The following is a 12,401-nucleotide window of genomic DNA, read 5'->3' as shown; positions in this document are numbered from 1 at the left end:
TGTGAACAGTTTTGACTCTTGGTGTTTCCACCTGGGGAATTGTGTGATAATTGAGTTGGAGCTGTGATCGCTTGTGTTAATGATACTGAATGCCAGTGCTTTGTAAATGAGCACATGGTGCAGCCAGTGAGATACGAAGGGATTTGTGTGAAGAGTTTTTCAGAAAAAGTTCAGCAAATCTGAATCATGTGTGAAAACAGGGGAATCGAGTTTATCGCTTTGGGAAATAGCGTTATCTTTTGGTAGCTGGGGTCATGGATTTGGATGTTTAGTTAATAGGCCCAGTTACAGTGTGTCAGCGATCCAGAAAAACTGTAAACACACGTGACCTCATGTGAATAATATGTGAGAAATCACACATAATCTGGTCATTTATATCTGGATTTCTGTTCATCTCCATGATTTATAATGATCCTCTCAGTGTTCTGGAAATCTAAATCTAGAGTTAACTCATTTAAAGTCATTTTTATGAACATAACAAACACAAAATCATTTGCACTAATTGGTATTTCCAGCCCCCAGCAGGGCAGTGACCCCCAGCGGTGATGCAGGGACCCAGTATAGGATGCAAACCAATGAAAACCTGATAGTTAATGATCATGCAGCTGGAATAAAAGGACATTTTGATAAGAGTTAAAGAGCGTTATTGTGTAATATTAGCTGCTGTGAGATCAAATCAGTGCAGAACTTTCACTTTTCTAAGCTTTGTGTTGCAACATGAAGATCAGTGAGATTTGGAGCTGATAGAGTTTTGCTCATATTCATGTGAAACGCTTGATAATCACCACCTCATTTTATTTACAGTGAGATTGATTCACCCTCTGATCTCACAGAACTCCATAAAGTGACTGAATGTTTGGAGTTAACGTTCCACTCCGTGCTCGATCATGGAGCTCCATTTACAACTAAACTCTTTGTAGTTCAGCAGATAAACTCGGAATCACATCCATGAAATGTCTCAGTCAGTATTTCGGCCTCATCACAGGACTGAGACAGCTCTGTTCTACACACACTGCTTTCTTCCCTGTACATGCGACCTCTGGGGAAAATGATTCATGAACATGCTGTTAGCTTCCACTGCTACACTGTGTGTGTGTGTGTGTGTGTGTGTGTGTGTGTGTGTGTGTGTGTGTGTGTGTGTGTGTGTGAGATTGTGCTGGATCACATCGTCCCCCTCAGCACCTGCAGTAGGTCCCAGCTGCAGCACTCACACACACCCAGGTTTTTGTACGACGCTCTAACACTGTGTGAACACCCCGCTACTACTGATCTCATGGTAACTCTGACAGTAATAATCTCCAGCATCTTCAGTCTGTACTCCACTGATGGTCAGAGTGAAATCAGATCCAGATCCACTGCCACTGAAACGAATACCTGATTCTCTAGTGTCAGCATTATAGATCAGGAGTTTAGGAGCTTCTCCAGCTTTCTGCTGATACCAGGACAAATAATCATAAACACTCCAGCTATAAACAGCAGGACTGGTTTTACAGCTGATGGTGAGTGTGTCTCCTGGAGAAACAGATTTCACTGCAGGACTCTGAGTCACAGTCACCTGACCTCTGGATCCTGAAAAAAATAAGAAGAATAAATCCGTTCCCTTCATTAATAATGATGTTGAGGTTGAAGTTCATCTAGTCGGCCGGCTTCCCATGGATTTGTCAGCTGAACAGTAGAAGATAAAGCATTGTGTTACCTCGAGCGCAGAGGGCCAGTGTGCAGATGAAGACGCTGATCAAACTCATGGTTGCTGTGGGTGAAGTCGCTGAGCAGCAGCTCTCAGTCATGAAGTGTTAAAGTCACAGGACTATAAACACTCGCAGAGCGCTGAAGCATGAGCTGATAATGCAAAGTGGAACCTCTCTCGATGGAAACGTGTGTGTGTGTGTGTGTGTGTGTGTGTGTGTGTGTGTGTGTGTGTGTGTGTGTGTGGGGTCACTGGAGTGTAACAGAGGTTTTTGTACGACGGCTTCATTAGAATGTATCACTGTGGTACACTTTCGGTGGAGGAACCAAACTCATCATCAGTAAGTTTCTCTTCTTTATTTAAAATTCTACACATTAGTGAATTTAATTTTATTATTAATTTGTTTATTGAATAAAGTTGAGAAAAGTTGAAAACTAAATATTTTCAATGTTGGTTATGAAGTGCAGTTTGTAAAAAATCAGTATCTTAAATATCACAATACATTTGTTTGTTTGTTTGTTTGTTTGTTGATGTTAATGATTATATTTTACAGTTAAAAGTGAGAGAATAAATCCAGATGTTTGTGCTGTTTAAAGTCCCCCTGAGTTCAGCGTCTAGTGATTCATTTTCATTGAGTATCAACACCAGAATAAAGCTGATCAAAGTTCTCGTCGGTCCACGATGTAAAGAGTAACTAGTAAATGTTCTCCTGCTGCTGGAACTCATTTGTGCTGCTGCAGAGTTTCCAGTTTTGTCTCGACTGGAGTTCAGAGCATTTACAGAATCCACTCACTGAGTGTTTCAGTGCTGGAATACAGTGTGACTATTGGATGCAGTTACTGAATAGAACTGAGTGAACACTCAATCAGAAAGAAGATGGATTATGGTGTGGAGTTAAAGCTGATGGCTTCCACATGTTCTCTTTGTTTGTTAGTCGACTTTAAACCAAACGGACTGATGTTTCTCCACTGAACCTTCTCCCAACCTGAAGCCCCCCATGTGTCTCTGTTCATTTAGAGTTAGGAACCGTTTTTATGTCTATGGGTAGAGTTTATAGATGCTGCTGAAGGTCATAGAAGTTTCCAGAAGTTTCTCCTGAACTGCAGTAATGTGAGAACAGTGTGGATCACTGCACTGATTACTGAACACACATGAATGTCTCCAGTCTGGACTCTTAATCAGCAGTAATGAGTAAATGTTGTGTAAGCGTGTGTAAATGTGTGTGTTTATTGTGTGTTTGTGGTCTCCAGCCGGTCCCACGGTGAAGCCCTCCGTGTCTCTGCTCCCTCCCTCCTCTCTGCAGCTGTCTGAGGGATCGGCCTCGCTGCTCTGCCTGCTATCTGCCTACTCTCCACAGGGGGCGCTGGTGAGCTGGACAGTGGACGGCTCAGAGGTGAAGAACGGGGTTCTGACCAGCGCAGAAGAACACAAGAAGGACGGTTACACACGCAGCAGCACCCTGACCCTCAGCAAAGCACTCTGGGAAAAGGGGGAGGAGTTTGTCTGTACGGTCTCCCATGACGGCGTCAATCATCCGGTCACGTTCAGAAAGAGCCAGTGTGAAGTCTAACAGCTCCAAGATAGAATTTAACACTCAGCTGCTTACACATCCATCTACAATAGAGTTTCAATTCTACACAATGCTGACATTTCTGTCTTTACTCTCTTCACTGTCCTGTTGCTCTTCCTGTAGTTTTGCTCTGCTGAAATAAAGCTTCATTTTGGACATTGTGTGTTCTTTTATTGGCGTTAATAGTCATTATCAGTGTGAGGAGAGAGTGTGTTTAGCTGGAGATTCAGTGCTGTGTGTTGTGCTTCAGTGAGTTTGGCTGAAGGAAGTTGAACATCTGGTGAAAGTGCTGCTCTATTCTGGGAGAAAGAGGATCACTCAGCCGTCTCCATGTAAATCTCTCTCTCACTTCACTCATCTTTCAGTTTTACTGGTTAAAACTGACTCCTTCTGTTTCACTTTATTGAACTCAATTTGCAATCAGATCTGGACCCAGAACTCAACCTGCTCTGGTTCTAGCTACAACTCTTATTTTGTTTGATTAAGTACCGATTTTCACAAGTGTTTTAAATCTATGCGACATTCAGGTACAGATTTAAAGTCACCTAAATCGTATCCATGTGACAGTCTCCATCTTGTCTCTATCACTCTTAACCCAAACTACTTGACTTTTACTAGAAAATCGCGTGAAAACCTGTTGCCTTAACCTGTTTAAGTTTTGACACCATATTAAACTAAACCGCTTAAGTTGTATTAACATAGAACCGTAATTGGATGCCTTAGGCATACATTCGTAGTCTTTACTTAAAATCATTAGTTTACATAAATTATTTCTTCTCTTCGAGTCTAAGTTGTATTAAGCAATTTTTTTTAAGTCAAATGTACATAAACAAATGTATCAAATAACAAATGTAACATTATTTAGCACTACTTATAATCATTTGTTAACATAAGTAATGTCTTCTAATTTAATTAATAAATTATACTGTTGATTTTGAGATTGTATTGAATACATTGTTTAAAGACAATTGTATGGAAGGGAAGAAATGAACCAATAAATTTAAATGCTCAAGATATTTTATTTGAGAATGCCTTGAAAGGTAACACTTATCAACAATGTTTCACACTGCAGCAATCTTTTGTCAACCAAAAGACAAGTTAAAACAGGAATTAAAACTGTTGCAATAAAAACGTCTTGTCGATCAAAAGACAAGTAAAAAAGTACCATCAAAACTGCTTGGTAACAATTCTATAATAACAAGTACTACTCAACATTTCCTTTGTATCCCTGATGACAAAGGGGAATGAAACCACTTGAGGGAGGCTTTTGTGTTGTATTTTACCCAACTTAAAAACAAACTCAATGCCAAAACAACACATCTTCCCTGTCTCTGCAGACCAGTGGGATGGAGACACATCATGGCTCTACAGACAGGCAGAACCAGAAGGCCAAGAGCTGCTCGTGATGTTAGCAGCTAATGAGCGCAGTCACAAATGCCTGTGTGTTTGTGTATGTTCGTGTCTTAATATGTGCTCCTAACATGCTCACAGACCCCAAGGTTGAAGTGTCTGTGTGTTCATCTAAACATTATGTACAAGCACATACTGTACATACAATGCTCACGTATTCATTATTGTTGTCTATAGACCTCCAAATAGTTGCTCTCAGACAGATGCAGGCAGACACAAAACAAGCACAGCTAAAACTAAAACTTTTTTTTTTTACAGATTTTAAGTGTGTGTGTGCATGGTCTCCTCTGAGACAATCACATTATATACTGGCCTACACTCACCTCCTGTCTGTACACTGGCACAGTATTCTTGACAAAGTATTTCTTTACATTGCAAGCTGGTTTTTCAGTGTTTGTAACCTTGGTGTTAGTTCACTGTGGCCCAACTTGAGAAGTAACTGCTGGATGAACTGGAATGTGAGCTTCATAGACTTGGGGTAGTTGAGATGCAGTGCGTATGCAAGTCCAAATAGAATGCACATAGCTTTTGGCAGGTCTTGAATGTGGTCCATCACAACTTCTCCCTCAATGATAATCCTCAACGACGCTGGACTGAGATGCAGGGAGGATGACAGCACAGCACTTTCATGCTCAATGAGGAGGATCCCAAAGTCAATGTGGCGGAATGAGTTATCATCATCAGAGTCCTTAATAAACAATAAACATAAGAGCACAATAATGACATTTCACATAAATTAACCATCAATAATGTTAAGCACTGTAGCATAGTCAGGGAGACAGACACATGAGGAAGTGTGGATTGATTATCACACAGAAACTGGATGGACCGATTCTACTAGTGATAAGTGGAATGGTATCTTATTCCTTTGATTGTATAAAACTATGCTCACAGTGTTTATCAAAGAGAAACTAACAAATAATGGTGAAAATGAAAGATTTGGTCCTTTTAGATACTCTTGGAAAAAGTGAGAGGTTACTTACAAAACCAGGATTGTAAAAGTCTGTGGGGTTGTTGCCAAGGATAATAGGAAGCCCTCTGAGCACGAGCGTCCGAATATCAGTTGGCTCTGTAGTCTTTTCAGGAGTAAGATGACAACAAAAGTTACATAGGTATAATGACAGGAAATGAATGGTCTACATATAGAAAGCTGAACCAACCAAGAACAGTTTTGATTGTATTGCACAACTAATACAGTGGTACTTTCTATGGCATGTTGTCATTACATAAGCACCGAAAAATAATACAAGTGCATCATGGGTATGGACCAACCTTTGTCTGTTGTGAAAGCTGTGCCCAACATTCCCATCTTGGATTGAAATATCTCGATAAGACGAGGACTGTGCCGATCGATGCTTTCATAAAATTCCTGCTTGAGGTTCTTGCCCACAATCCTGTTGAATTCCATGCACACCTGACAAACAGAATACAATAGTATTACATTTTAAGACTAAAAGTCTTAAAAATGCCAGGGTGAGGTGAGCAACCAAAACTGACACAGGACTAAGGCCCTGTTTACACCTGGTTTTAACATACATCCTGAGTGATCCAATTACAAGTGCACATCTGTAAATACAGGTGTGAACGCACCAAAGACACATTGACGACGCACTGAGATCACTAAAACCACATTTAGAGGTGGTCTGGGCCACATGTGACCACCTTCTTTGAGCAGTGTGAAAGCAAATGTGTCCTGGGCCACATTGATGTCATGGTCCTACCTGTGGTTTTCCTCTCATCAGGTAACATTCCACTTCACTCCACTCAGTATCACCTGCCACGCCCGCATGCTCCTTCCCTATCAGGCTCACCTGCTGCCAATTTACTCTCATTGACTTTCAGTGGCTGTTGCCTATCACCTGCTGCCTTTTCTGTCTATTTCAACTGCAGTCCTCCCAAGCTTCAGTGTCAGATCGTCTGCAAAGTATGGTTCCCTTGTTTGATGGCAAGCCCAATCTGACTCCCCGTTGCTGACCCTGAAAGCATCGACTCCGTCTACTCTTCAGCCCTGGTAACCTGACCCTGCATTTCTGTCCCCGTTCTTGCTACCTGACCTGTGACTCTGTGTTTCAGCCTGTTCCCAAACTCCTGTCTGTCGTGCTGTCCTGTCTGCCTGCTGAGAGACTGCTTGCTGAGAGACCGCCTGAATACCAAATGCTCTAAGCTGACAGCCAAACCACTCTGACAATGGCTGATCCTGGCTGATCTCAGAAGCTAAGCAGGGCCTGGCCTGTTTAGTACTTGGATGGGAGACCTCAGATGCCACTATCATGCTCCCACCAGCCATCCCTGCCTCTCAGTCCTCCTGCCACTGAGCTTCACACACACATACTCCCTTTCCCCTACTATCAATAAACTCAACATTTAACCTGCACTCTTGGGTCCTTGTCTGTTTGTCCTGACAGAATGATCTGACCAGCATGGGGGTTGAGCCTGAAATGACTGCTCTGCAGCGACTGGAATGCACAGAGGGAGACATAAACTGGATGTCCAGTGACATTGCATCTCTGCTCCAGCTTGGCCACCAACAATGACAGCAGTTCAACCAGCAGCAACAACAGCTGCAGCAGCTATCCCAAGTCCTGCAAGTACTCACCATCTGCTCCAGCTCTGCCTGCACCATACAGCCCCTCTGCTGTGGCTTCCCCTCGAAATTCAGTTGCTCCAGTCCTGGCGGCACAGCCTCTAGCTCCCGGTAATCCGGAACGTTTCAATGGTGACCCAAACCAGGTCCAGCCCTTTCTGACCAGCTGCCGTATCCAGTTTTCTCTGCAACCCAGGACCTTCTCGACGGAGGGAGCCAAGGTGGGGTATGTCATCACTCACCTGACCAGCCAGGCTCGGTTGTGGGGGACAGCAGAGTTCGACCGGCAGACCCCAGCCTGTGCTTCCTTCAGTGCCTTCGCTGAGGAGATGTTAAAGGTGTTCGACCTGGGCTCGTCAAGAACAGAGGCATCACGAGCACTGATGAGTATTTGTCAGGGCAACCGGACAGTGGCGGACTACTCCATCGACTTTTGTACCCTGGCAAGGCACAGTTCATAGAACATGGCGGCACTAGTGGACGCCTTCCTCCACAGTTTGGCGGACTACGTCAAGGACGAGCTCGTTTCCCATGAGCAACCACTGACACTTGATGAGGCCATTGCCCTTGCCGTATGCATCGATCACCAGATCTGCAGACGAGAGAAGGGGCGTCAGAGTCAACCTGCCACCCGCACTCGGGGTGAGTCTTCTGCTGCCCAGTTCCTGCCTGTCACGCCCCAAAGCCAACCTAATCAGCCTGAGCCAATGGAGATCGGCCGCTCCTCCCTCACCCCCGAAGAGCAACAGTGCCGCCTAACCTCAAACCCGTGCCTCTACTGCGGAAGTGAAGGTCACCATGTCACCACCTGCCCGGCAAAAGCCAGAGCTCACCAGGCGTAGGGGAGATCCTGGTGAGCTCGACATGTACCCAGTCTCCCTCCATTCGAAAAACCCTGTCAGAACACACCCACCATGCCCAGTTGGTCCTGCGCCGCCTGCTTGAAAACTCGCTGTATGTGAAAGCAGAGAAGTGCGAGTTCCACGCTCAGTCTGTCTTGTTCCTGGGATATGTGATGACTAAGGGAAGCATTCAAATGGACCCTGTGAAGGTGTCAGCAGTGATGTCGTGGCTGGTTCCAGAGAACCATAAGAAACTGCAGCAGTTCCTGGGGTTTGCCAACTTTTATAGGAGATTCATCCGGGGCTACAGCACCGTGGCAGCCCCACTCACCGCACTGACCAGCATCAAACAGCCTTTTCAATGGACTGCAGCAGCTGACAAAGCCTTCGAAACCCTCAAGGCCTGTTTCACTTCAGCTCCCATCCTCCGGATGCCTGACACCGAGCGGCAGTTTGTGGTGGAGGTAGGTGCTTCGGATGTGGGAGTCGGGGCTGTGCTTTCCCAACGAGCAGCAGAGGATGGCAAAATGCACCCCTGTGCCTTCTACTCCTGAAGACTGACCCCAGCAGAAAGCAACTACGACATCGGCAACTGCGAGCTACTGGCTGTCAAGCTTGCCCTCGAGGAGTGGTGCCACTGGTTGGAGGGGTCTAAGGTTCTGTTTGTGGTCTGGACTGACCACAAAAACCTGGAGTATATCCAGACAGCTAGGAGGCTAAACTCCTGCCAGCGCCGGTGGTCATTATTCACCCAATTCAACTTTGTCCTTTCCTACCGTCCTGGCTCCCACAACATCAAGCCCAATGCCCTCTCCCGGATGTTTCAGAAGGATGAGGCATCCAAGGAGGAATCAACACCCATCCTCCCAAGAGACTGCTCGATGAGAGACCGCCTGAATACCAAGTGCTGTAAGCTGACAGCCAAACCACTCTGACAATGCCTGAACCTGGCTGATCTCAGAAGCTAAGCAGGGCCTGGCCTGTTGAGTACTTGGATGGGAGACCTCAGATGCTACCAGCCATCCCTGCCTCTCAGTCCTCCTGCCACTGAGCTTCACACACACATCCTCCCAACTCCCTTTCCCCTACTATCAATAAGCTCAACATTTAACCTGCACTCTTGGGTCCTTGTCTGTTTGTCCTGACATCCTCTGCCACAGTCTAATTTGTCCCACCATAGTTTCAGTAATGAACTAAAACTAGTTTTACACTTCTCATTGATTTGTTTGTGACAGCACCAATTGAACTGTACAGGGCAGCTGAGCTGAGCTACTTGAAAAGTACTGCATAAAAACACCCATGAATTTCCTATTTACATTTGAAATGTTCAATCTTTAGACAACTTGTTCCATCACCAAACAAAAATAACTGAACAGTATCATGCCTGCTGTACCTTCTCATATGGACCTCATCTCATCTCATTATCTCTAGCCGCTTTATCCTTCTACAGGGTCGCAGGCAAGCTGGAGCCTATCCAAGCTGACTACGGGCGAAAGGCAGGGTACACCCTGGACAAGTCGCCAGGTCATCACAGGGCTGACACATAGACACAGACAACCATTCACACTCACACCTACGGTCAATTTAGAGTCACCAGTTAACCTAACCTAACCTGCATGTCTTTGGACTGTGGGGGAAACCGGAGCACCCGGAAGAAACCCACGCGGACACGGGGAGAACATGCAAACTCCGCACAGAAAGGCCCTTGCCGGCCAGGGGGCTCGAACCCAGGACCTTCTTGCTGTGAGGCGACAGCGCTAACCACTACACCACCGTGCCACCCCATATGGACCTTGAAGAATAAATGTGCAATAAAATAAAGAGAAGATGACAAGCTGCTATCCAAATAATGATAGAAAGACAGATAAGCAAAACCCTTAGCCCTTATCATTATCTCTTCCTTGAACATACCTGATCTTCTGTAAAAAGAGCAGGCCACCATTCCACTATGTTGCTTATGGCAGGTTCAGACTCCACCACCTCTTTTCTTCTCAATGCAAATGTCAGTCCATCTTCTGTTTCACAAGTGGTCCATTTGGTGTTCTCTTCTGCATTTCAATAACCAAGTCTTTGTGGGCAGCCTCAAGGGCTGCCTGATCAAATCCGTCTGGAAAGTTTGGCAAGTAGTTGAGTTCTCCTTTCTTTGCCTTCTTGTTAGCTGGTTCTCCTTCTGCTGGATGACCTCCCCATTTACCTGCATTCACCACAACATCAAGGCATCCTGATCTTCTTTGCTTTGTTCTGTAATTAGCCATTTTATATTTTAGACTATTTTTCCAACCACTACAGCGACTGGTTGAGCCTTGTTCCTGGAGACAGGGGTGCTTGTTTATCAATGCTGCTGCAACACTTTCAAACTGAGAATTATTTGGGTATGCTGTGTAACTATACTGTACATGCTCTCTGCCAGTCTTTCAAGGATCTCATGTTTCAGCTCTTTTGATACTTTCAGTAGTGTGCAACAATGTTGTTTTCATTAACGATGACGATGATGAAATTATTTCGTTAACGCACCTTTTTTCATGACTAAAATGCGACAGTGACAAGCTAAACATAACTCTTTGATCATGAAAATATGACGAGACGTATCTGTTGTTTTCGTTGATGAGATGAGATGAAAATGTTAGTGGGTTGGCTATAGGACTATCAAAATGCATGGCATTTCCTCCAAAGGCGCATGCAACCTGTCTGCCAAATGCTGAAAATATCAGCAATGCACCTGCATCCTGTCCTTGTTTGGCCACGCCCACCAGGCACAGTGCACACAGTTCATGGACCATGGCGGCTGCAATGTCAGCACAAAAGACGTGATGATTTATGGACATACTTTACACATAATCCAGCAGAAAATAAAACGGAATGCCTTGTAGTGGGAGACAGAGCTACACGCTGTGGCTATAAACTGCATGGCAAGAATACGACCGACCTCAAGAGGCATCTAAAGGATCACCATGCTGCTATTTCAGCGACGGTAAGTTAACATTACAAGAAGTCCTGTTAACAGACCATGCATACGTTTGCTAGCTTTGGTTAATGTCACTCAACAATCGGTCTGTGATGAATTTCCTATGAAGTTTTCCAAAACACCATGACCTGGCGAAAATGAATGGGACCATTAGCTTCATGCTAAAGTTGCCTTGGTTAAGCTAACTTGAATTCAATTAACATGTCATGAGTAAAACTTGTCCTGCAGGGATTATTGGTGGGACAGCAACTGAATGCTTTGTCATATATTGACCCATATTTGAGTTACTGTGAAACATATGGGGGGAAATGTAGCTTTTCAGACCTGTTGCTGTGCCTTCATACATTGCGACATGTTAAACGGAGGCAGAAACACGAGTCTGTGAACAATGGAGCATGCGCAATAGCGGACATCCCAGCCTGCAGAAACTCATTTCAGGGAGGTGTCGTAACGCATGACTTTTTCCCCATCAGTGAGGGGGGGGTCATGACACCTCCCTGAAATGAGTTTGGATGTCTGTAAACCAATCAGGATTCTCTTTGTCTAGCATGCGCTACATGAACAGTCTCTCTCGCTCTCCCTCGCGGACTCCGTCATATGTGCGATGCAGACATTAATGTTTCGCATTCATGCTCTTGCTCGCTCTAGATTCCGGGAGATATTCTCCAATTTGTGGGCATCAGGGAGCCACTATCAATATGCGGGAGGCTCCCGGAACTTCTGGGAGACTTGGGATGTCTGCACTAGACAGTGTTTATGTAGAGAGCATGCGCACTTCAATCAATCAATCAATGAATCAATGAATGAATCAATCAATCAATCTTTTATTTCAATTACATATAAACATGTAATAGACTACACGAGTCTGCAAATAGCGCACTGCTAATCAAAGCAGACTCATGTTTACAAAGAAAAAATATTTTATATGAATTAATATAATACTGGCGGCACGGTGGTGTAGTGGTTAGCGCTGTCGCCTCACAGCAAGAAGGTCCTGGGTTCGAGCCCCGGGGCCGGCGAGGGCCTTTCTGTGTGGAGTTTGCATGTTCTCCCCGTGTCCGTGTGGGTTTCCTCCAGGTGCTCCGGTTTCCCCCACAGTCCAAAGACATGCAGGTTAGGTTAACTGGTGACTCTAAATTGACCGTAGGTGTGAATGTGAGTGTGAATGGTTGTCTGTGTCTATGTGTCAGCCCTGCGATGACCTGGCGACTTGTCCAGGGTGTACCCCGCCTTTCGTCCGTAGTCAGCTGGGATAGGCTCCAGCTTGCCTGCGACCCTGTAGAAGGATAAAGCGGCTAGAGATAATGTAATGTGATGTGATGTAATATAATACTTAAATATGT

General features: G+C 44.9%; 1 long non-coding RNA gene and 1 gene segment (V, D, J or C); one reads left to right on the top strand and one right to left on the bottom strand.

Annotated features, from left to right (window-relative positions):
* Positions 1–656: 656 nt before the first annotated feature.
* Positions 657–1,859, bottom strand: LOC132882201 (immunoglobulin kappa variable 3-15-like). The segment is given in 2 exon segments: positions 657–1,569; positions 1,697–1,859. Coding segments are annotated over 2 exon segments (423 nt in total).
* Positions 1,860–1,984: 125 nt separating this feature from the next.
* LOC132875272 (uncharacterized) lies at positions 1,985–3,413 on the top strand. Its single transcript, XR_009651780.1, has 2 exons — positions 1,985–2,027; positions 2,938–3,413. It is a non-coding gene; the product is annotated as an uncharacterized LOC132875272 (long non-coding RNA).
* The last annotated feature ends 8,988 nt before the right edge of the window (positions 3,414–12,401 follow it).

The sequence above is a fragment of the Neoarius graeffei genome, chromosome 2 (assembly GCF_027579695.1).
Source record: "Neoarius graeffei isolate fNeoGra1 chromosome 2, fNeoGra1.pri, whole genome shotgun sequence".
NCBI classification, from domain to species: Eukaryota; Metazoa; Chordata; class Actinopteri; order Siluriformes; family Ariidae; genus Neoarius; species Neoarius graeffei.
Note: the sequence above shows the minus strand (reverse complement) of the source record. Positions and strands in the feature narration are given on the sequence as shown.